Source organism: Elephas maximus, chromosome 12, assembly GCF_024166365.1.
Source record: "Elephas maximus indicus isolate mEleMax1 chromosome 12, mEleMax1 primary haplotype, whole genome shotgun sequence".
In the NCBI taxonomy this organism is placed as follows: domain Eukaryota; kingdom Metazoa; phylum Chordata; class Mammalia; order Proboscidea; family Elephantidae; genus Elephas; species Elephas maximus.
In genome coordinates, this window is record NC_064830.1 from 30,584,791 (window position 1) to 30,611,240 (window position 26,450).

At 37.8% G+C, this 26,450-nt stretch overlaps 1 protein-coding gene across 3 annotated transcripts in view; it reads right to left on the reverse strand.

Annotated features, from left to right (window-relative positions):
* The window catches only part of NBAS (NBAS subunit of NRZ tethering complex), a 452,886-nt gene that overhangs the window by 82,506 nt on the left and 343,930 nt on the right, over positions 1-26,450 (reverse strand). For all 3 annotated transcript variants that reach the window (XM_049903481.1, XM_049903480.1, XM_049903479.1), the window contains 3 exons: positions 14,901-15,119; positions 12,363-12,565; positions 10,240-10,329 (listed from right to left, as the gene is read on the reverse strand). In XM_049903481.1, the coding sequence (XP_049759438.1) occupies positions 10,240-10,329; positions 12,363-12,565; positions 14,901-15,119 (512 nt within the window). The remainder of the gene's footprint in view (positions 1-10,239; positions 10,330-12,362; positions 12,566-14,900; positions 15,120-26,450) is intronic.

Genomic DNA, 26,450 nt, shown 5'->3' on the forward strand with positions numbered 1-26,450 from the left:
AATGTATTTTTAAAATATCATATTAAAATGAGTATCATATTGAAATTTAAAAAATCATTAACCAGTAAGTCCTTAGCTAGTAATTTATGTTTCTGAATTCAAAGTTTATTTCTACTAATGATACCAATAGTACCAAGCACCATTCTAGTAATTTTATATATACTATTACTAGTTGGTAATAACCAAGCAAAGAAGGTACTATAAATTCTATTTTATAGATGAGGAAATAGGCTTTAGGGGTGTGATATAATATGCCCACAAATATCTATAACTGACAATGAAGTATGACTCCAAAGCCCACGTTCTTTCCACAACAGTATACTGCCTTTTCACTGTGATTAGAATTTCAATATAGGGTTAGAATATCAAATTTTATACTTCCCTAAGATCAAATATGAATGATTCATAATTATATAACTGCAGAATCTAAAAGGAGTCAGAGTCGAAAACATTTTGTACAACTATTTGGAATCTCCTCTCTTGTAATCCCAAACAGGCCATCCCAGGGAAACAACTTATTTGATGATGATGTCAAGGAATTACTTTCAATGGCTTTTAACAGATTATCCACATAGAAATCTCACTCCCGCTAAGCCCTAGAGATCCATGCTAAGCCACTGAATTATACAGAAGATTTTGTTGTAACCACGTTCTTATGAGCCTTCCAACAATAAATCACCTAGACTGAGTGCCAGACTAACCTACCTTAAACTAAAATCCATGCCCTTAAGGAGACTTCAAAAAATTTTTTGAAAACTTCTAAGAACAAAATTCTATAGTCATTGAATATGTCATCGAATATGTCTCTTAGTATGTATTCAATAATAAATCTGTCAAATTTTATGGTAATTTATATCAAATAAAAGAATTCATTATGAAGAAAGTATAAAATGTTGTGGACAGTGGCTTAAGCATTTCCTAAATTTACAAAGCCAGTTGTTACTTTTACCAAAGAGCATCTTTTATATATCAAGAAAGGCAAAAGGGGGGTACAAGAACAGTGGAATGTAACAAATATTTCCTGGATATCTACTATGTGCAAAGAATTTTTTTGGGGGGTGGGGGGAATCTGATGGACCGAACTGTGACCTTGGCCCCATCCTTTCCTAACAACTGTGGAGAAAGTCATGAATGTCAGCAATTCCAATTTCTAGTTTGGTAGACAAAGGTCCTAAGAATATGCCTCCTGAAGTCTGTGAAGCTGAGACAATGTACATAAAGCACCTAGCATAGTAAGTGGTACAGATGAGGTACTTAATAAATAGCAATCATCATCAACATTACTAAGCCCTATTTTTGTATTTAATGATACAGAGATGAAAACTGATAAGGTCTCTGCATTCAAAGAACTAATAATACAATGGCACAAAAAGACTTTAAGAGTGACTATTCTCCAAATTACTAATATACAAATTTGAACAATTACAGGAGGAGTGAGTAGAATCAAGAAAGGCTTTATAGGGGATGTGGTATCTGAAAAGGATCATAAAGGATAAGCAGCATGTATGTAAATGCAAAGGCGGGAAACATATAATCCAGACAAAGAGAACAGCCAAAAAAAAGGGGGGGGGGCAAAAGATTTCAAAGGACATTGTATGCTCAGGGAGGGATTAAAGCACAGATGTGTATGTGGCAAATTAGAGAAAGAACTGAGGTAGGAGAGCGTTAACCTAGATAACCAAGAACTTCAATATAAGACTGAAAAGGCAGAGTAGCTTAACACTGTAAAAGTACAGGCCTAGATTCAATTCCCAAGTTGACCACTTTCTAATAGGGTTACTTTGAGCAGGAAGTCACTTAATGGTTCTGAGCCTCAGTTCCTTATTTGTAAATCAGAGATGGATAACAATATTTAACTCATGTGGTTGTGAAGAATCAAATAAATACATAAAATAAGAAATGTAATGCACATAACACAGTATCTGGCAAATAACTACGTATTTCAACTAATGGCAAACATTTTATCATTATTTGTATGGGGTGGGAATGATGGATGATTCTGAACAGTGAAACATCATAGTCAGGTTACTGACTGGAGAGGCGTGCTAGCTGGGGCAGGCTCAGGCCCTACTGATGAAGGGAAGGAGTTTAAAGCCCATTCTTGGCCTTGAGTCAAAGGTAGATTTTCACATAATATGAAGCTAATTTTTTTGAACCTCTCGCCTGAGTGCGAAAATAGAAATAAAAAAAAGTAGAATGAGAAGAGGCAAGAGTCATGAAGACCAGTTGGATGTTCCAGGAATAACCAAGGACCTGAAAGAGGTAATGAGAATGAAAACATTATTAATAACTTATTAAAAGTTTACTATGTGCCATGAATTATATCAATCATAAATATCTTTTTCATGTATACTGCTACCATCCCCAGTTTACTAATGAGGAAGCAGAATCACAGAGAGGCTTAATAACTTATCCAAGGTCACACAGTACATAGTGGAGCCAATATTTCAATTTATAGACTATCTGATTTCATTGTCAATCATTACACAACACTACTCAACTAAACCGGAGGCAGATTCCAGAACACTGTAGTAGATTAAGATTATTCATACAGTGAAGATATAGAAAGCTTATTATTATAATGTTTTCCAAGTCACTAAATTGAGTTACACTTTTTTTATTAGAACTTACTCTCCAGTTAATAACACTTGACATTTTGGAGGACTTCGCTCTGGTTTTTGGTTAACAGTCCAAATACATAATAAAATCATGAGAATTCATTCCTAAAATAGGACTTTGTTCTAGAAGCTCCATATTCTAGATAAGTGCCAACACATATCCATATGAATACTGGTGCTCAGTAGGACCCATGCAGAAATGAAAGGCAGCACTTTAGAAAAAGTTATCAAGGACATTTAGGTCTTGCTAGCCTGGTGCCCTAGTGGTTAAGTGCTAGGTGGTTAAGAGCTTGGCTGCTAACCAAAAGATAGGCAGTTCAAATCCACCAGGCACTCCTTGGAAACTATGGGACAGTTCTACTCTGACCTATAGGGTTGCTATGAGTGGGGATCAACTTGACGGCAACGGGTTTGGTTTTTGGTTTTATACACTAGGCACCACCTCCTGAAGTTTCTATCTGCTAAATAATTTGCATTTTCATTTCAACTTAAGTTTTTAAAATTCATAATAACTCTCTTGGTCCAGCAAATACACAACACACTGAGAAAGTCTGAGAGAGAGCAATAATTACAACAAAATGTGAATAAGTGGTAAATCAAGGTAAAGAGTATGTGGATAGTCATTTTTCTATCTTTGCATCTTTTCTATAGGTTTGAAATTTTTCCAGATAAAAAGTCAGCTAAAAAATAAGGAGTTGTGACTTCTATAATATAAAAGACCAGAATGAGAATAAGGAAAGAAATTCTATTTTTATAGTATTTTATGACAGCAAGGAGAGGATTTAATGAGCTTACAAATAAAGAGGGAACATTATTTCCAAACACATTTACTTTCTTATAAAAGTTACACAAATGACTTAGAAGTCACAAAATAGACAAAAGGGAAAGACTCCCATCATTTTATTAAAAATGCATAGGTAACTGCTTCTACCTTTTTCCATATCATAAAGATATTTAAGTTATTATACCACACATGGCAATTTACTATTTAAAAAATAATTAATAAAAGGAACACACACACACACAAACACACATATACAGAATCACACAAGCAATTCTGGCACAGAAGATAAGGAATCGCCTGTAATAAAGTAGTGTAACAACAAGACCAACAATAACGACAACAAAAAATATATTTATTAAATGATTCATTTGAGGATACGGGGTTCTGGGGTGAGGCTGAGCGTTGATCTACATTTCTCTATTGGGTATTGCAGCATGGGAGGGTATTTATGACAATATAAAAGAATGGAAGAAATGTCAGGGAAACAAAGGCAATTACTGAATGCAAAGCAAAGAAGACAGATTTTAAGAATATAAATAAGCTAATCCTTGGTGAAAGAGTTTTTAGATTTTGCGTGACATACAGATACCTAAATCAACTAATCTGAAATTTAAATGGTTAAGTACAATCAGAGAGATAGTAAATAAAAACATGAAATACCTAACTATGAAAAGCACTTTATAAATCATGACGCACTACACAAAATAAAATTATTGTTTTTATTTCAGAACAGGGAAGGAAAGACTGCATTCAAACCAGAAAAACACACTGACCTTCCAGATTTCTTGCAAAGACAAGGTAATGTCATAGAATTTGAGGGCGTGAAGAGAACATGAGGTCACTTTATCCAATATTCTATTTTGAGTTTAAAACCTGGCAGCTAAATTTCTGAGTTGGCTTGTGCAGTACACGCCAATATTTTAAAATTCCACATACGCATGTGCACGTGTACACACACACAAAGCAGGGTGGCTCCTCTTTAGATACTTGGTGATCTGGATACATGGCAACAACAGGCTGGGGCCAGCAGTGGCCTCCTTTGACAAGCCGTGTGTAAGCTCTCCAGCTGCCTTCGGGCTCCACCACTTCCTACCATCTCTTAAGCCTAATCTACCTTGCTCATTTCTGTTGTCTGACTGGCCTCAGCAGGAAATGCGTTTGTAAACTCTGATCTGTATGATGCTAGACTAAGAATGGAAGGAATGAAGGAGTGAGCAAGTGCACATACAGTGAGCTAACAGTGAGAGACACAAATCTTCATATTCTACATAGGCTCCTTGCCTCAATCAATGGATCCACATATTAAGCGCACTCTTCTTACAACACATGAAGTGGGTAAGGTGGACAGCTCCCAGGACAATGTTATCTCTTTGTCAGCTCCCATGAAACAGTTAAGGGCAACTGGCAAGGAAGAATTGAGAACCGTGAAAAATGAATACACACCATGTTAATGGCATTGTAGTAGTATATAAAGTGTGGCTTTTCTTTTTTTTTCCCCCAAATAATTGTAATTATCAAGTTATAGTAAAGGAAAAACTCCTAGAAAGGCAATAATTTTAGTACGTACATAATTCCAATCTTAATTCTTAACATTTGTGATTGCTCTCAAATACATGTTAATACAGAATAGTTTCCTTGGGTTCACTTATCAATGAAACTATGGACACATCTTGCTGTAACAAGGCAAAAATGGCAGCCATGCAGTGGTAAATACGGTCTGCGGTGGCCCCAAGAAATACTGCAGCTTTTAGAGTGGATCTTCCTTCTTGGTTTGTGACCATGACTTTCAGAAGGGCTCAGGATCATAGAACCTAATGCCTCATGCACTGTGGGTGCTTAGAGAATGCTGAGTGATTTCCTTTGCCTCACAGAGCACGAAGAGCAAGACAAAATCTGAATCAATTTACTCAAGTGGGCTTTCTTTTTGTCTTTACTTTAAAAAGAATGGGAAATCCCTAGGTAATACCAGAGTTCAATGAAGTCTGAATTATCTGACACTGTTCAATGTATGTGAAGCTTTAAGACAGCTGAAGGGATACTGTGGTTAAGTAGCAATTAAAACAAACAACAAAACCCAACAACGTTCAATAGTTTTGAAAAAAATCTTTCTTCCTTTTTGAATAGTACACAAAGGAATCCTCCATTAATTAACTGTTTTCCGAGTCAATTTAATTCTGTACATTCTTTTGAGAATCACTAATAAACTGGTTGATGCTTATGGGTCATTCCTGTTAGGAAATTTTGAAAAGGTATTTGAAGGCTGGAAAGAGAAAAGAAAAGAAAGCAAAGGCAGAGAGAAGCAATGGAAGAGGACGCTGAGGAAAGCAACATCTTATAGACCTTGCTACCCAAAATTCAATTCATGAATTAGGTATCAGCTGGGAGCTTGTTAGAAATGCAGACTTTCAGGCCACATCCCAGAACTACCAAATCAAAATCCACATTTTAATAAGAACACCAGGAGATTCCTATGCAGAATAAAGTCTGAGAAGCACTACCTTACACTAGATTGCTGGCTCAGTGACATCAGGAGATGTTGTGTGGTGAGACAGATTCATAGCATGTTTTTCCTATATCGCTCTGGACAAGTTACATAACCTCTCTGAGCTTCAATTTCCTAATCCGTAAAATGAAAATAATATCTATATGATAAAACTGTTCTGAGGATTAAACGAGTTGCTGAATTGCATCCTTCAAAGGGCTTGGCAGGAGAGTGTTCATCAGGGATTTTTTTTTTCCCCCGGATGAGTAATACTAGTATTTTCTTATTTCTAAGTTCAATGATATACTATTTTAGAACATTATTATTTTAGCTGTTCAATTAAAAAAAAAAAAAAAACCTATCCTTTTAAGTAAACTAATTCTGAACATGAACTAGAATTTTTATTATATCCTCAAAATAGAAAGATATTGAATACGTTAACAGGAAAAAAGCATACCCATCTATAAAATATATTTAATTTGCATAAGCCTCTGAATAATTAATTACCTGAATCTTATCTTTAACTGTAGATGTGAAAGAAGATTTTTGACACTATTTCAAAATCTCAGAACACTTAACCCTGATGCCTGGAAGCAAGAGTGCAGTTAACATGAACAGGGTGGTTGTCTGTACAGGCGCCTGAATGTTCCACTAGTGGACTGTGCGGGCGTGGAAGCTTTATGTGGTTTAAAATTAGCACAGGTGAAATAGGGAAAGGGGCCTTTATGGGTGAAAAGCGAACAGTATCTATACCAATATAGAAAGTAAGACATGCTGGTAATGGCATAAACTGTCTAAAAATTAACCACACACACACACAAAAAAAAACCCCACTGCCATCTAGTCAACTCCGACTCATAGCGAGACAGAGGAGAACTGACCCATAGAGTTTCCAAGTCTGTAAATCTTTATGGAGGCAGGCTGCTACGTCTTTCTCCCGAGGAGCCGCTGATAGGTTTGAACCAACAACTTTTCAGTTAGGAGCTGAGTGCTTTAACCACTATGCCATCAGGGCTCCTTCAGCATTAATACACAAACTAAAATTCTTATTTTTCTATGCAATCTCTGAGCCAGAAATATTACAGGATGGTGTATGCATGTGGGAACCCTGGTGGCGTAGTGGTTTAGTGCTATGGCTGCTAACCAAAAGGTCAGCGGTTCGAATCCAGCAGGCGTTCCTTGGAAACTCTATGGGGCAGTTCTACTCTGTCCTACAGAGTCGCTATGAGTCGCAATCGACTTGATGGCAACGGGTTTTTTGGTTTTGGGTGTATGCATACTCAAGAAGATGCGAATGTATGTGTATACGTCACAGCTGAAAACGTGCATGAGTAGAAGTGATTTACTACTTAAGTAGACACTATGGAGGGTACTGGACGTTAAGGTTTCAGGGTTGGGGCTGAAGATGGCGTGGTATGTCAACAAGAGGGAGGGTGTGGGGACACATAAGGCTTAGCATGGCTTCTAGAAGTTAGGCAGTCATGTCAGGCCAAGTCGTGAGGAACCTAAGTGGGTTACTTTAAAGGAGCCTGAATCCCCATGTCCCTCCAAAGACCCCAGTTGGAACCAACTGGAGGAGAGAAAATGAAAGTCCTGTGTGACTCTGCCAGACACACTGTTGGGTAGGGAAATCTAGTGCTAAATCTTGGTCATTTTTTTCTCACAACTATCTACCTATCTATAAAGAAGCAAAGGTATCAAGTTTAAATGCGCAGATTCAAAAAACACTTGTCAGGAATAAAAATTTGATTTTGTCCTTTTTTTCTTTTTTAAGCAAAAAAAGTTTTTCTGTTGTTGCTAAAAAGCCTTTGCTATTCTGTGTTGCTGGATCAGAAAGTAAGATCTGATTCTGTTTCCCCATTCCCTAACGTTTTCCTCTTTGGAAATTGCAGCTGAAAAAAATAGTCTGTATTCAAGAGACCCAAGTTGGATTCTTCTGTATATTTGGCTGGAAAACAAAACAAAACAAAACACTAACTTCTAATCTTTGTGAGATGTCTCCAGTGAGACAAGCCTTAGAGACCCCACTGGAAGGGGCTTAAAACGGTACCTGTTAAAATCCGTTTCATCATAGGAGGCCAGGTTCCAAATTCAGCATCACCTGAAACAAGCTGCTCTGCTGACAGCATCTCACTAGGGGTTACTAGCTGAGAAACGACTGACAAGCTATGACTAGAACAGTAGTAGCTTTATGTCTCCTACAGGAGGGTGGCTCAGTGTTTGCCCCCTGTAGTATCTCTTCCTGGTCTGGTATCTACCTGTATCTGTAGTTGCTCAGGCATTTCCTCAGCCTGGAAATCCATTATCCACTCGCCCTTCTAGCAGACTCTTATTTCATAGAGATAGGAATATATCACCCCTTACGCATCCTGCCCTAACTTCTCCAGGTAAAATAAATCACTCCTGCCACTCTGCTTTCTATATAGCACTTGTAGTGCTGAGCTGTTGAATCGATTCCTACTCATAGTGACCCTACAGGGCAGAGTAGAACTGCCCTACAGGAATTCCTAGGCTGTAATCTTCATGGGAGCAGATGGTCAGGTCTTTTCTCCCACAGAGCAGCTGATGGGTTTGAACCTCCAACCTTTCAGTTAGCAACCAAGCCCTTAACCATTGCACTACCAGGGCTCCTGCAGAGTACTTACCACTCCGTGACATAGTTTCTACAACCACAGGAAAGCTTGTCTGCCCTGTGAGATTGTGAGCTCCTTGTGGTTCGAGGTTGTACCTTTCATCTCTAACCCCTCATGACTTAGCACAGAGCATGGCACACAGTAAGCCCAGAGATTAAATTTCTTTTTATAATAACGGGCCTAAATCAGCACAGCCACAGCTACGTTCTTACCTGAAGACCCACAAGCAAAGGGGTTTAGGAAAATTGCAAGTTGAAAGGTAGGGTAAGTAACCGGTTCTGCTTGCAGTGCTCTCTGTATTCACCTACACAGCCTATCCTCTATTCTTTCAATCAAATCTTGGGCACGAAGCAACACAGGGAAATATATTATAATGGCATCTGAGTACCAAATAATGCTTTAGAGCTGGGGTGGAACCAGGTGCTATTTTCTATGACCCTGGGTTGGAAACCCTGGTGGTGTAGTGGTTAAGAACTACGTCTGCTAACCAAAAGGTCAGCAGTTCGAATCCACCAGGCACTCCTTGGAAACCGTATGGGACAGTTAAACTTTTTTCTATAGGGTCACTATGAGTCAGAATTGACTTGGCAGCAATGGGTTTGGTTTGGGTTTGGTATGACCCTGGGTAAATCAACTTCTCTCTGTAAGCCTTCATGTCCTCCTATGAAAATGGCAACAACATATGCAAATACTAAAAATAATAATCACTAAACTTGCAAATACACACGGAAAGTGCTAAAATAATAAGTAGATTATAAAAGCGCTTACACATTTTGATTGAAACTATGTAAAAATCTATCTGTACCCAAACAATAACTGAAAGGTAATACGTAAATAAAAAACTGTATAACTGAATGAAACTATGTGGAGTTTTCTGAAACATTTCTTCATTACTATTGTATTTTCAAAAAAAAAAAAAAACTTGAGTAGAGGCTTTACAGGGTTGACATGGAGATTAAACATATGAAAGATCTTTTGAACTCTGAAAAGGGTTATATGTAATTGGTTAATACGGGGTTGCTATTATTGCTATTGTGGAAAACCTGGTGATGTGGTGGTTAAGTGCTACGGCTGCTAACCAAGAGGTCGGCAGTTCGAATCCGCCAGATGCTCCTTGGAAACTCTATGGGGCAGTTCTACTCTGCCCTATAGGGTTGCTATGAGTTGGAATTGACTCAATGGCACTGGGTTTGGGTTTTTTTGGCTTATTATTCCTATCATTACCACAGTGACTGGATTCTTTCTAAAGATGGCATTAGAGCATTCACATTCATACCTTTCTAGACTGTAGAGTCTGTCTTCAGATAAGGTGCACCCAGCTTATATAAGGATTCAAAGTCTAATAGATATACACTTTAGGAATTTCCATATTTAACTAATACAGTTAACCCCTTGGAGACACAATCCTCTCTTCTTCTAAGAAGCTCAAAACAGTTTCTTCTCCCTGGCCTCCAGATGAAAATGTTAAGAAAAGCCAGTGATCTCCATTGCAAACAAGGCTCAGAAGACAAGGTGAGTGTCCTGCCAGAGCTGATGGGGTCAGCACAGAGCTGAGGAAACCATGTCTCCACATATGAGCTGAGAACACTGTTTAGTTATGCAACACCTAAAAAGGCTGCTTAGTTTTTGAAGTCTCATCAAATATGGATATTGAAGGTAATTCTAAGGCTCTAAAAAGAACCATTAAGTAAGGATTCACACACTGTTCTGTCCTGTTCTTACCCCTTCTCCACACTGGCATGGACTGCTGCAACAACACCTTCCAAGACTTGGAGCGGGTCTCGTGGCCCACCAAGATCAGCAATGCCTCCACTGTGAAAGGAAAGAGAAGAACTGATTCAGAAGTGGTCGCTCAAGCTCAGAAATAAGCTTTGCATTTAGACTCAGATGAACCCAGCTGGATTTTGGGAGAGTATACTGCCAGCTCATAGCCATTTGAGGCATATGCAGTCTACAAATGTACCAAATCCTACACTATGAGCTCAGGGTATGGAAATGAAACACTTTCTGTCTTCAAGGAGCTCACACTCTAATATATGTGTGTTTTCTCATCAAGAGGATAACATAATCTACTTGCATTCTGTCATTCAAAAAACATTCCCTGCACGTTGAATTTATGAGCTACATTAAGCAGTAGATCTAAATTCTCCAGCTGATCTTTTATTTTTTAAACTAACATATATTTGGTACTTCCTAGGTACTAGGCACTGCTAAGTCCTTTACATACCTTCGGCCATGTAATAACGCCACCAGCCCTACAGTTCAGGTACTATTATTGCACTCATTTTACAGAAGTATGTATCTGCAACTCTAGTGAATTTTTCAAATAATTTAAGTTACATGATTTAAATCAACTGCTTGATTCAGTTACTTTCACGCCTTTGTCATTCTGTTCCTACTAAAATTTTACTTGCTTCCTAAGAGGTAAATGTTATGGACCTTGTCAACAGCAACTTCTTTTCCTTTGAAAAAGAGGTAGCTGAATTCAAGTTCCTTCTCTTTCCACAACTGAATGATTTAGTCCACATTTATGGAATGTCTTCTATGTGCCAAGCATACCATTTATTAGATTAGAACCAAATCTTTAGTAATAGAACCATATGCAGGGAAAGAGAGAGAAGTATAATTTATGTCAGAATTTTATAAGTATAAGACTATCACCTGCCATGTTTTATTTTAATTAGTAAGGAAAATGTGTAATTTTTAGGAAATAAATCAAATTCATCAAAGCACTAACTTTTCAAAATGTTTATTTGTTGTGAGTTTCAGCTACAGGTTGATTAAAAAAACAACAAAATGATGACTATGAATCAAAAGTATAAAATGTGGCAAACAAGAATCTGTCATAATTTGAAAGAGGAGAGTCATACTATACCCTAACTAAACCATACCCAGCAACAACAAAATCATCGTGAGCTAATAATAGAAAAACACTTTATTAATTTGGCATTTGTTCTTTCTAAACTATTGTATGATATTTCAAGTCTCTCTAAATAAATTTACGAAATACCTCAGAGCATTAAGGAGGAAACTATATGAAGCTAGGGTAATTAAACCGATAAAGGCTCATTTGATTTCAGTTCAGCTGCAGAAAACTGACATGCATTTAATCAAAAAGTTCCTCAGGAGCAATACAGAATTACAAAGAATGCTTAAAAGGAGAATAAATTAAACACAACTAAATCTTTTAGCCTAATTGCATTATTCACAGTAAGTACTTGATGCCTCATTATTTTTTTAGCTTAACTTTTCCCTCTTTTCTAATCCTCTTGGATGCATTCCTACAAAGACACAAGCATATCAACACAAGAGGAAAATTTCTCAACTGCCGGTTTTATGCCATTAATTCCAGGTAAATAATGTCCTAAGACACTAACTGCTTCACTGTATGACTGACCTTACCTTACTTACTTCAAAAGAACCTTCTGGGAACAATTTTTCCACTGCCACAAAGAAGGGGAATTAGAAAAGGTCAGATCTGAAAAACCACACCTAAGTCACATGGCACTCTGACACCTTCCCACCACTTCAGCCTTCCCCTTATTTCAAGAATAATTTCTTTTTTATGGAGGGTGAAGAGGGGAGGAGGGGGTTCCAACCAGAAGTCAGCTAGTTTCCTAACAATGATGAACCATTTTCCTGGTTTTCCATGCTCAAGACATTTTAAAACATAAGACTTTGAGAACTCTAATAATAATCTCTCATTTTTGTAAAATACTCCAGAGTTTACAAAATGCTTCCATGGACATTATCTTATTTTATTTTCATAACAACCATGAGGCAGGCACTAATTATTGGCAAAATATCACCTCAGGCTTTCCCTCAATGACTATGCTGTAGCTTACCTTAACGCGAAAATTATTTTGGTTATCGCGCTCTGTACTACGTCCTTGGCCAAGACGCCAAGGGGGCCAACAGCCACCTCTAGCAGCTGCTGTATCATTCTTAGAGGCTGACCATCTAAACACATGGCCACAGCTTGATCGTGAACTTTCTCTTTTTCTGATCGGGACAGATCATAGAGGTTACAGTATTTCTGCAGCACTTCCTGGAAAGACAAGGTATTCAACACCTAAATGTCAAATAGGAATTAAACACGTATACATGTACATAGTGAAACATATTTAGAAGATTCTCAAACCAGATACATTACAACCGTTAATGCCACATCAAGAACATGTAGTAGGTAGTAAGAACTTAGGCTCCAGCTTGACCCAGGCTTGAGCTCAAATCCTTGCTTTACCATTTAGTATTTACCGGGTCTTTGTGATCTCAAATTTTACTATTTGTAAAATTTGGATGTAGACAATAGGTTCTTGTGAATGAATTCAGTGAGAAAATATGTTAGTCTTTAGTACAATGTCAGGCACAAAGTAATACTCAACAAGCACAACTTTATTATTATTATTCACTATGACCACACAATAGTTGTAATCTTTTGAGCATCAATTACAGGAACCCAGGTATTGTCCATGTAGTGGACCACACAAGTAGTTTCAGTCTTATGTTTCTGAAAAGGACTAAGATCAAAGACGTTAAGTAATGGGCCCAAAGTCTCATGGCTAGCAATTAATAAAGCCAGGATTAGAATCCAAAATTCTACTTTTTCCCCCGTGCCACATTTTCTGCCTCTCTCTGAGAACCAAAAAAAAAAAAAAAAATCAAACCCACTGCTGTCAAGTCGATTCCGACTCATAGCGACCCTATAGGACAGAGCAGAACTGCCCCATGGAGTTTCCAGAGAACGCCTGGCAGATCTGAACTGCCAACCTTTTGGTTAGCAGCTAGCTGTAGCACTTAGCTACTGTGCCACCAGGGTTTCCTCTCTCAGGGTACCTGTAAAAACTAAATGTTACAACAAATAATTTAAGATATGGGACATAATCATTGTTTTTCAGCATACCAAGTATGATCACTTAATGATAACAATACTCTCCAGGCTCTTTACAGTTTACCAAGTAATCCTGAATATACTGTTTTGTCTTTGAAAACAACAATGTAAAAACCTGAGCATTAGCTGTGTATTTGATGATATTAAATAATTACGATTATTTTTATCATGCTAATGTAACAGTTACATAAAAAAATGCATCCTTTAGCGATATATATCGAAGTATTTTTCCATAAAATATAAAGATGACTGTGATCTGCTTTACGACAATCCACAAGAGTGGAGGGGAGATAGGTAAGAGTATGAATGAAGTACGATTGGTCTTGTTTTGGTAACTGTTGAACGTGACAGCTGGACACACAGGGTTTCATCTTCATTTTACTACTCCCTCCATTTTGAAATTTTCTATTTCAAAAAAAATCCCTGTGAGTTAGGCAGGGCAATTACTAGCATCCTCATCTAACAGAGAGGGAACTAGGGCTCCATAAGGTCAAAATTCCTTCACTTTGACTGCACTAACCTTCATGCGCGTATAAGATTTTTTCTTTTTTAAACTGGGTATATAATTAAAATAAGAATGTTAAAATCAAGCTTCTACCAAATGTACAGGGTTGAAGATAATTTTCATCTTTTGCTATGAAAGGCGCCTTAATAAAATCAAGTAAGAATCAAATTTGACTCAATGGCAATTAACAACAATGTTCTGTTCAGGAACCAAAAGAGTCTTCTCTGACTGAAAGGCATTCCAATATAGTCACACGGCATCTTTAAATCACAGCCTAACTGAAACGAACAGATGTTTTTGTTAATACCCCCGCTTGACCCCATGCACACTACTCTAGCCACTGAAAGACAACACTTGTTAGAAAGAGAGGAATGTCACCTCTCTGGAATTGAATATAGTATAGAATTTGATTAAAAAATAAGAGAAGTAATTAACAATTTTTTATACTAATAAATAGGTCACTTATACTTGAAAATTAAAATTTTACCCTAATTCTTACAATTACCGATTGTAGCATTTTAAATATCGACAGGATAAAACCAACACTGTACAAGCAAATTTGTTCCCAAAAAGCCATCTATGTTGCTCAGACCATTATTTAATGCTATTTATTAGACAGGCTAGCGGGCACTGAAAAATACCAAATGAAACAAAGCTGCTATTAAACTTCTAAATTCTTCTCTTTATGCTTTTAATGAGGGGTTTGCATTTCCTTCCCCCTCATCTACTTCTCTTACCCCATCATGTCTCTTGTCCCAAGTATCAGTTGTGTCAAATGGCTTAAATCCTTTTATAAAGCAGTAAAAATTGAACGGATAATTGAATGATAATGAAGAGGTTAAAGGACAAATGTTTGAGGACATTTTTCACGGATCTCTGCATGACTGAAAACCGTATCAAAACTATTGGACTTTAAAGAGTAAATGACAGTATATACTAATACTATCCAAGCGAGCAGGCACATAGACTGAGTTTTCACTTCATTACCTGCTCACTATTCTTCAGAGAAACGATGAAGCTATGGCTGAGGGTTTCTAGGTGGGCAAGTGATTTCTCCAGGTGATTCAAAGTATCTGCATAGGTAACTTCAGAATCACCAGTTTCTTGAATACTTTCTTCTGCATTTCTTTTCCTTGGCTTCTCAATAAAATGTTTGACTATCTTAATAGTTTTTACAGTCATTTCTTTACGTGCTTCCACGGAAAGCTAAAAAAAAAAAAAAAAAAAAGATGTAACAGCAAGATAAACCAGCCTCACATTAACATACATGTATAGCTAATGAGTGAAAATCTAATTTATACAACTTTAATCAATGAGTAAAACTTCCGTTAAGGTAGCTTTACTTCTGTAAAGAAAACAAACAACAGTGAGGTACGATTTTCACATTTTTACGCAAATAACGCATGCCTTCTACATTTGTTTGCCAACCGCGCCCTTCCCCTATGAGACATTAAGTGTGATGTGCTAATTTTTTTTACAAAAAATTGGAATAGTGGCACTTATGAAAATACCTCATCAGGGGAGGGTCTGGTTGGCAAACAAACATAGAAGGTGTGCATTATTTGTGTAAAAATATTGTATATTAATAAAAATGGATTTTAAATTTAATGCTGTGATGAAACCAGTAGTCATGCAGATTGTTGGTTACACTGAAAAACTGAGAAGTTATTTCTACAATCAAGTTCATAGCTCTGATCATTTATTATAATAATTCAAAAGAAGAGAAAAATTACAGGCATGAAGACTAACTAGAATACAACTATGAAGGTAAAACTTCAAAAGCAATGTAATTATCTGATAATAAGTAATGTTAACTAGCTTATAATAAACTACTGGATAAAATATTAAGCGGCCATTAAAATTACAGTTATAAAAACAGTATAGCAAGAGGAAAATGCTTATCATATAAAACTGTAGTGGTTAAGTGTCTATACCACACTTACATTAAAATTTAAACTATACATGTGCCGTGGGTGAATAAAAAAAAAAAATTAGTGTTTGAATTATGAGCAATTTTTTATTTTTTACTTTCCCAAGTTTCTATATCAAAGCTGTATTCGTTCATTCAATTATTGAATTCTGACTGTGAAAGGCACTGTGTAGGTATGTGGGTGAGACAGGTAGGGTTAACTGTGATGGAGGAATAGAAGAGCTTTAAAAAATTACCACCTGGAAGTTGAGTAAACATGTGTCACATTCTGTCAACATGAGATAAGGTTAAAACAACCCATGAATTACTACTTCCTTCTTAAATGTTTTTCTAGTCCCTTCCCCCTTTACAAGCTCCGCATGCACAGAAGAACAAAGCGTGACCGCTGTTTGACCTTCCTTGGCCCACGGAAGGAGGCAATGTAGTGCAGATGATCAGTGCACCTGCACTATATCCCATAATAAGTGATGCCAAGGGCTGCTGAGAGGACTCCATCTTGAATATCGGCAGGTTCCATCTTGGATTCCAGATGTGCATGCTGCCTAATTAGTATGCGCCGCCATTCTGAGAGGGACCCGCCACTTTAAAGAAACCCACTAAATATTCATTGCTCTACTGTCCCCACTGAACCCATATAAGCCCTCGCCTTGCTTCCCTTTTCGAGTCAGTCTTTTAGAGAGGCATAAGCCCCCACTGACTCCTCTTACTTGTCACAAGTAAAATAAACTTGTTAGAGCTGAACCCAAAAATGTCTCCTCTGTGTATTCTTACAAGAGAAAGACAAGGACTCATTGAGTTTGGACGGCCTCCGTGCCCTCAGCAGTAACACAGAGATTCTATTTTCCTAATTATATTAAAAACACTAAGCTCACTCTTTAGAATACAAAATAAAGTCTACATTTTATCCATTTTGATGGAGACACCACATACCTCTGAGCACTTCTGGATGTTTCCTACACCCCACTTATTTGTGTTGCTTTGAATCCTGGGTTTTAGTCTCCTGTCATCTGCTCCTCAGATGAATTTGTATTGTTTTTATTTATTTATTTAAATAAAAACAGATAAAGATTCCTAGGATAAAATCTTATTTTTTGCTATTATTTCATGAAACTGGTCACTGTATGTCTCTGACTATTCTGAAAATTAGGAATAGTGACCACATTAGGAAATAAACCTCTCCCAACCTTCCATTTTCTATTTGCTCTCTCTAAGTCACTCTATATACAATGAATATTTTTAATGTAGACAGCTGACATTTGCTTAATCCTGTATATGTATTGATAAAAAGGTATTTTTAGTAAACTATTTTCTTTGAATTGTAGCTAGGTGCTTACTTTGTAAATGCAGCTTCAAAACAAATTCTCTAGCTCCTACTTCTGAATAGACTGCTGCCTCTAAGCATCTACGGCATTAAAAAAAAAAAAAAAGCCACTACTGACTGACAAATATTGTTACTGTCCCTTTTTCCCAAATAAACTGAAATTTAAAAACACAGGATCCTAGAACAGTATTCCCCACGCATTTGTCAGTTTGTGGTACTGTGGAGGCTTGCATGTTGCTATGATTCTGGAAACCATACAAAAACAAAAAATAAACCTGTTGCCGTTGAGTCGATTCCAACCCACAGCAACCCTATTGGACAGAACAGAACTGCCTCATAGAAGCGGCTGGTAGATTCGAACTGCCTACCTTTCTGATCTTTACCACTGTGCCACCAGGGTCACTCAAGATGGACAGGTTTCAGCGTTCAGCAGAGCTTCCAGATTTAGATAGACTAAGAAGAAAGGTTTGGCAATCTACTTCCAAAAGTCAGCCAAAGAAAACTGTATGGATCACAACAGAACACTGTCAGATCATAGTGCTGGAAGATAAGTCCCTCAAGCTGTAAGGCATTCAAAACACAGCTGGGTAAGAGCTGCCTCCTCAAAGTAAAATCAACCATGATGACACAGATGGAGTAATAAAGCTTTTGGGACCTTCATTTGCTGATGTGGCATGACTCAGAATAAGAAGTAACAGTGGCAAACACCCATCAGCAATTGGAATGTGGAATGTACAAAGCATGAATCATGGAAAATTGGAAGTTGTCAAAAATGACATGGAATGCTTGAAGATATCCCAGAAATTAGTGAGCTGACACGGACTGGTCTAGGCTACTTTGAATCCAACAATCTATTATGCCAGGAATGATGAAGAGGAACGGCGTTACATTATCATCAAAGAGAACGTTTCAAGATCTATCCTGAAATTCAACGCTGTCAGTGATAGGTTAATATCCATATGCTTACAAGGAACACCAATTAATACAACTGTCGCTTAAATTCATGGCATCGATGGCAAAGATGAAGGAATTGAAGATGTTTGCCAACTTCTGCAGTCTGAAACTGATCAAACATGCAATCAAAACGGATTGATAATTACTGGTGATTGGAATGCAAAAGTTGGAAACAAAGAAGGAATAAAACTCAAAAACTCGTTGCCATCGGGCCAATTCTGACTCATAACAACCCTATAGGACTGAGCAGAACTGCCCCATAGGGTTTCCACGGAGTGCCTCGTGGATTCAAACTCTAGTGATAGAAATGATGCTGGTGATCACGTGCTAGAGTTCTGCAAGACTTATTCATCAGAAATACATTTTTCAACAACATAGTAAATACACAGGTGGACCTTACCGGATAGATTATATAGGAATAAAGTTGACTACATCTGTGGAAAAAGACAACAGAGACGCTCAACATCATTAGTCAAGCCAAAGCCAGTGGCCGATTGTGGAATGGACCATTAACTGCTCAAGTGCTAGTTCAAGTTAATGCTGAATAAACTCAAAACAAGTCCACAAGAGCCAAAGTATGACTTTGAATGCATCCTGCCTGAATTCAGAAACCATTTCAGGAATAGATTTGATGTACTGAACACTAAAGATTGAAGACTGGAAGACTTGTAGGAAGATACCAAGGACATCACACACGAAGAAAGGAAAAGTCATTAAAAAGACAGGAAAGAAGGAAAAGACCAAAATGGATGTCAGAAGAGACTCTGAAACTTGCTCTTAAGCACCAAGCAGCTGAAGTAAACGGAAGAAATTATAAAGTAAAAGAGCTGAACAGAAGATTTCAAAGGGCAGCTCGTGAAAATGAAGAAAAGTATTGTGATGAAATATTCAAAGACCTGGAGGTAGAAATCCAAAAGGGAAGAACATGATTGGCATTTCTCAAGCTGAAAGAACTAAAGAGAAAATTCAGGCCTCAAACTGCATTACTGAAGGATTATATGGGCAAAAAAACTGGATGGCATAGGGAGTATCAAAAGAAGACAGAAGAAAATACACAGTTACTGTACCAAAAAGAGAGCCTCAGCAGCATAGTGGTTAAGCATTTGGCTGTTAACCAAAAGGTCGGCAGTTTGACTCCACCAGCCACTCCCTGGAAACCCTGTGGGGGAGTTCTACTCTGTCCTATAGCGTCACTATGAGTTGTAATCGACTCAACGGCAGCGGGTTTGATTTTTTGGTTTGGTACCAAAAAGAATCAATTGATGTTCAACCATTTCAGGAGGTAGCAGATGATCAAGAACTCCTGGTACTGAAGGAAGAAGTTCAAGCCACACTGAAGGCACTGATGAAAAACAAGGCTCCAGGAATTGATGAAACACTGAGATGCTTCAACAAATGGATGGAATGCTAAAAGTGCTTACTTGTCTATGTCAAAAAATTTAGAAGGCAGCTACCTGGCCAGCTGACTGGAAGAGATTCATACTTGTGCCCATTCCAAAGAAAGGCAATCAAATGCAATGCAGAATTTTTCGAACAATATCATTAATATCACATGCTAGCAAAATTCTGATGAAGATAATTCAAAATGGCTGCAGCCATACATTGACAGGAAGCTGTCAGAAGTTCAAGTCGAACCCAGAAGGTGATGTGGAACAAGGGATATCTTTGCTGATATCAGATGGGTCTTGGCTGAAAGAGAATACCAGAAAGATGTCTATCTGTGTTTTATTAACTACATGATGGCATTTGACTGTGTGAATCATAACAAATTATCAGTAACATTATGAAGACTGAGAATTCTAAAACCCTTCATTGTGCTCATGTTGAACCTGTACATGAATAAAGAAGTAGTTGTTTGAAGAGAACAAGGGGTACTGTGTGGTTTAAAACTGGAAAAGGATTGTGGCAGGGTTGTTTCTTTTCATTTTACTTATTCAGTATGTATGTTTAATAAATAATCTGAGAAGTCAGACTATATAAAGAAGAACATGGCATCAGAATTAAAGGAAGGCTTATTAACGACCTGTAATATGCAGACAACACAACTATTCTTTAACAAAGATGACTTGAAGTACTTACTGATGATGGCCAAAGATTAGAGTCTGCAGTATGTGTTACAACTGAATGTGAAGAAAACAAAATTTTCTCACAACTTGACCTATAAATAACATCATGGTAAATGGAGAAAAAATAAAATTTGTCAATGATTTCATCTTACTTGGATCAACAATCAATGTCCATGGAAGAAGCAGTCAAGAAATCAAATGGGGTATTGCTTCAGGCAAATCTGTATAAAAGACCCTGTTAAAGCTTTATAAAGCAAATATGTCACTTTGATGACTAAGATGCCCCTGACCCAAGCCACAGTCTTTTTAGTTGCCTCATCTGCATGTGAAAGCTGAACGAGGAACATGGAAGACAGTAGAACTTACGCATTCAAAATACGGTGTTAGTGAAGAATTCTGAGTACCTTATACCATGGATTGCCAGAAGAATGAACAAATCAGTGTCAAAAGAAATACAGCTAGAATGCTCCTTAGGACTGAGAGACTTTGGCTAGCTTACTTTGGACATATCATCAGGAAAGACCAATCAACTAGAAAAGGGCATCATGTGTGGTAATGCAGAGGGTCAGGGAAAATGAGGCAAAACCTCGATGAGATGAATTAACACAACAGTCACACCAATGGACTCAAACATACCAATGATCATGCAGATGGCACAAGACTGGGCAACATTTTGTTCTGTTGTACATAAGGTTCCATGAGTTGGAGCCAACTAGTGATTTAGGAAATAATATTGGAATCATTATTCTGTGTACTTCAGCAAAGAGAATGCAACCCAGCTGGAGCTGGACTTACAAGAACTCTGTAATGTTCCTTGGACTTGGGCAGACATAGCTCTTAGCAGCATGCTTATCAATTTTCCCACTCTTTTCTAGGCTGTAATATTCCTTGGACTTGGGTATCTATGGCTCTGGTAGCATGCTTGCCTGATTTCCTACTTTTGCCTTTTTGAATATATGTTGAATAAAAGTTTATTTGCTTTAACTAATCTTTGTGCTGTTTTCACCCTACAACACTAGATAGCAACTGACAACAACAACAGAACTGTTCCATTATCTAAATGGAAGACTGAGCACTGGGAGGTCAACTGATGTTTTGGCTCATCATGTGAGTAAAAGAGGGGAAAATCTGAATCCAGGTCCCTTGGTTACCAAGTCAGTGCTCCTCTTTCACTATAAACCACACAACATCTACCTGATCATTTGTGTATCCTCATAGACTGGGAAAGTGTATTTTAGAGAAAACGCTGATTGAATGCTGAACAAAATCAAGGATGAATAAGGATTAATACAGTACAGTGACTCTTTCCTTTCTATTCACCTATATTTCCTAAGAAATGTGAGTTTGAAAAATTATTTGGCCATACCAGTTGGCCAAATGTTTACACTCTCCTAGCTGATTAGGGGCTTGGAAGACAAGTAGGGACTGGGTTGGGGCAGGCAATAATTCACATGTGCAGGAAGTAGGGTCATGGCAGAAATAAAGGATCCCTTTATGTAGACAGGATCTTGGTTATGCAAAGCCCAACATGATATTGTCAGCCAACCCTGGAAAGTATAGTAAGTGCAAAAACGAGAAAAATCAGAAAACCGGTGTTTTAATTTTTACTAGCTGGATGATTTTAGGCAACTTGATAAATTGTTTCAATCCACAGTTTCTTCATTTGTAAAATGCTAAAATGCCATCTCATACCATTTTAAGAAAATAAATGAGATAATGTGTAAAACAATCAGCACAGTGCCTTGCCCACAGTAAGTGCTCAATAAATGGAAACTGAATTGTAATCCAACCAGCTAATACACTACACAGTTTATCTTCCACCTGTTGGTATTTTTGTCTAATAAATTTGTCATGTAATTCCCTTTTAGAAAAACCTTTAGAAGCTTCCCCAAAGTCCTCAGCATGGTACTCAGGAACTTTCACAAGCTGTCCCCAAGCTAACAATCTGGGGGGTCTCATGGTATAACTGTAACCCACTGCTTGTGCACCAGCCACACAGAACTTTTCATCATTTCCTGGAGCCATTACCGTACAGGTTTTGTTCCGTCTCAATGAAATGCTCTTTTCCCTCTTCTTCACAAAGCAAATTCGTAGTCGTACTTCAGTATCTAGCTTAAATGGAAGCATAATCCATCTTCTTGCAATTTACAACTTCTCTGTCTCCTTAGCACTAATACACCTGGGCCTGAAAAGGAACCCTATGCTCTAATAAAACTTGTTGTTGGTCACGAGAGGTGAGTGAAGTTTTCGGGAGTTAAACTTGTTTGATTTCATCATCTCAGTGCCGAGACTTTTTTTTTTAATCTCTTTTAAATTATCTTTGGCCCATATTTAAAAATAACTAAATGTAACCTAACACTTATTAAGAATATAGAGCATAAACAAATATAACCTAAGTTAATTTCCTGAGATAGCAGGGGCCTCTAAGCAGTAGAATGGTATCATAATGAAAGATGTAAGGGCTTGTATGTGGCTGGGCACTGTATTTAACTCAAACTTTTTACCACTTGACTTTGTGAAAGGGTGTGATTCAGAAATATAATTTTGGGCTTGGCAACCAAGGTCACAAAACAATATGTGCATTAATTATCCAACAAGAAACTAATTTGCTCTGTAAGCCTTCACCTAAAGGACAATGACAAATTTAATTAAAAAAAAAAGATATAATTTTAACACTGAATTTACATCTAGTAGATTTGTATTATTATTATTATTTTCAACTATTCTATGATGGAAGGAACAGAAGTAAAAGGGAAAAAAGATTAAAGAAATGTACCTGAGGGAAGAAAAATTGCAATTTCTTGACCATCCCAAGTAACCTAACTGTATCTTTATTCTTAACATTCTTCACTTAAGCCTATAGCATTAACATGTCATTCACACACTTCTTTACTATAATAACCAATTGAGATTATTTTATAAGACATTCCCTGACAACAACGAGTAATTGCTTCCAAAAATAATGTGAATTTTATAAAATAAAAAGAAGTGGCTAAATTGTCCCACCATTCAAAAAATATGTATTAAGCACCTATTCTGTTCTGGGCCCTATCGGAAAATGGGGTAAAAACATGAACCAGGCTCACAAAGAAATCACATCCAGTATGGGAGATAAGACAGTAGAAAGGAGAAAAAACTACGAATCATCCATGACTTCTTTATAGCCAATCTATCAGCAAGTCTTACTGGATTTAACGTCAGTATAGATCTTTTTTTTTTTTTTTTAAACTCTAACCACTTTCCACCACCTTTACTGCCACCACACTATTCCAAACCACAACCACCTCTCATAAGGAGTACTGCAAGGGTCTTAACTGGACCCTTCATGTGACAGATATACCTCACCGAACACAAACATTCCACCTACTCCACCACAGGTGCCAACCCCCTTGCAGTCAGGATGAACCATGTTCCAGATAATGAAATCTGAGCAGAAGTCATGTGGGTCATTTCTGAGCCAGTGAAATAAAAAGCCCACATGTATCATTCTCTAGTCTCCCAGTCTCTCAGTCTCTCCCAGCCATGGCAAGTGAGGAGAGCAGAGGCTGAAGATGGCGCCAAGACAAAACGGTAGAGCTTCCATCAGCCTGGAACCTACGTGACTTTGAAGCTTCATACTGAATTAGAAGCTATGGAGATCTGGGATTATATATACCCTAGCCTATCCGACACACAATAATTGGTATCAAGAGTAAGGCAATACGTAACTCGGTTTCAGGATATTACAGACGGTAAATGCATGTAATGCATGTTATGCTATAATAAAGTGATAAGATTGTTGCCTGTGGTAACAAGCATGATCATACCCTCTAATGAACTTCTGGCTCTACTTGTGGCTCTAGAAAAACTTTAACACTAGTAGCTGCGTTGGATGTTACAGGCTGCTGTGGGTATTAAAAGAAAGAGATGAGTTGAGGAAAACATGGGCTAGTCTGCAAGCAGGAAAGAAAAAGCCAAGAGAAAATCTAGAAATTTAGAGCCTTGCTACATTGAAAAAGTTACCAATTCCAGGCCCAGCAGTAAGACCTAAGAGTGAGAAAGCCTTAGGTGACAAATGTCAGGTAAAAGCTTTTGAAGATTAAACTGCCTCATGGAAAGACCAAGGGTACGATACTCAATAAATTCTTTCAACTGGACAAAACACCTCAAGGCAGAGATCCAGTTAATGACATGGTCCTCCCCTAGAAGGCTGCCAGCTTTAAGGTGGCCCCCTTTTAAGTCAGGCAGAGGTATGGGGATGATATTGCAAAGATATAGAGCACATCTGAGAAGAATGTCTTAAAAAAACAAAACAAAAACCCAACCAAACCTGTAGGTGTGGCTAAGGGCATGTGTTGCTGAGAGAAATCAAATCAATAAGAACCCTATTAGGTTTCTAAGATAGTGGTGCTGTCAAAGAAACCATAAGCCTGGACTAAAAATGACTGGGACTGTTCAAAACTTAATGCTCAGGCCTCCGACCCTCCTTAGGCAGGCTGAGAAAGCTGCGCAGCTTTTGAAAAGGGCACAAGCCTCCAGAACTCACTCCACATGTGCCCAAAGAAGAAAGTAGGAAAGACTCTCCTAGAGTGTAGAACCTGGGGCTGTGGACAACAAAGGACAACGGGGCTCCTGGAGAAAGCAGAATCAAGGCCTAATTAAGTCTCATAACCCAGGTGAAGGGTAGGGAAGCCCTCCAAGTCTGCAAAGCAGGATCTCAGAATGCCTTAAGCAGTATCTCCTATTTCTTCCCTTTCCGCTGTGAGCATTGTTTATGGCACTTATCTTGTCCCTGTTCACTATCTTAAACTGTGTGTAGGGGCAGGTGTGGGGGAAGAGAAGCAGAGGATTTGTCTTTTTAGTTCACAGTCTTTGGGTCATAGCTGGACCTCGTATACAGACTATTGTGTGTTACCCAGTCTCTGAGCTCCATGGTGTGACTGGGTGGATCCTGGATTCTTTCTCTTAAATGCGGGTGAGAAGAGTGTTCTATGGTGGAAAGAACATTTGGTGAACAAAAAGGTGAGTTTTGGAAGACAGTGGTGCTCACCAAACATACCATCTACTCCCCAGTATTTCTCAATCCCCTTGCAGTTAGATGGGGTTTTGTTTGTTTGGGTTTTATAACCTTTTAAAAAATGTAAAACATATTCTTAGCTTAGGGCTGTACAAAAACTGGCAGTGGACTGAATTTAGCTTGTAGGCCATAGTTTGCTAATTCCTGAATTATAGTATTAAAAAGAGATACTGGAAAGCTGGACTGAGAATCAGTTGTTAAGGGGCCTTGAATGCCAATCTAGCTAAGGAATCTGAAACACAGGGATTGAGACCCCACTGAAGGCAATGTGTATACTGAAGACAATTAATTACACATGATTGCACTATTAGGCTCCCATTTAAAAACACACTGTGAGAGAATCATTTCAAAGAAAAATAGGAAACTACAGTTACCTTAGTGTACAGAACATGTTATGCTTTCTCAAGCCTCTTTGCCTGTCCTTCCAGAATCAGTTCAGGAGCTCACTTTCTGGAAAGCCTTCCCTGACATAAATTTCTTTGAGGTTACAATCCACTTCTATGTGTTCCTAAAGTACTCTGTGATCTCCTGTACCCAAAAATGTATCACAGTACATAAAATTTTTTGGTTACTTGAACGTCTTCCTGCCTACACAATGAGATCCATTAGGTCAGAAATGGCTTTTTTAATTTCTGTATTCCTAGCAGCTAATACAATGTCTAGCACATTGTTGAGGAACAGTAAATAGCTGCTAAATTACTGAAGAACTCTGATCACCATATAGGATTTTTTAAAAAAGAATGTTTAAAAGCACAATGAAATTACATGTTTTCAACATGTCCCTAGATACTCATGGTCTAGAATACTCCAACAGCTTCCAAATTATCCAGTGACTCTCTAGTATCTTGTTCCTAAAAAAGTCACTTCAAACATACATATATAACTACTGTTATAAACCAAGAAAAATTGGTCATTACCCAGTGGCAAATTAAGCCAAGGATCCACATTATAATTAAGCTTATTGATCCCTCATGACTTTTGTTAAGTGGCCTTGAATGTCAGTCTAGCTAAGGAATCTGAAATATAAGGATTCGGCTGTGGATCATACTGTAACAGGGACCTAGGAGACTAAAATTGCAAAAGAACATTTTAAGACTTGAAACAAACAAAAACCGGGACCAAATATACGGCAACAGGACAATGCCAGTCCATGGTGAGAGATCATGCAGGAAGAGGCAAAGTAACAAACTACTGGTGACTCAGTTCATTC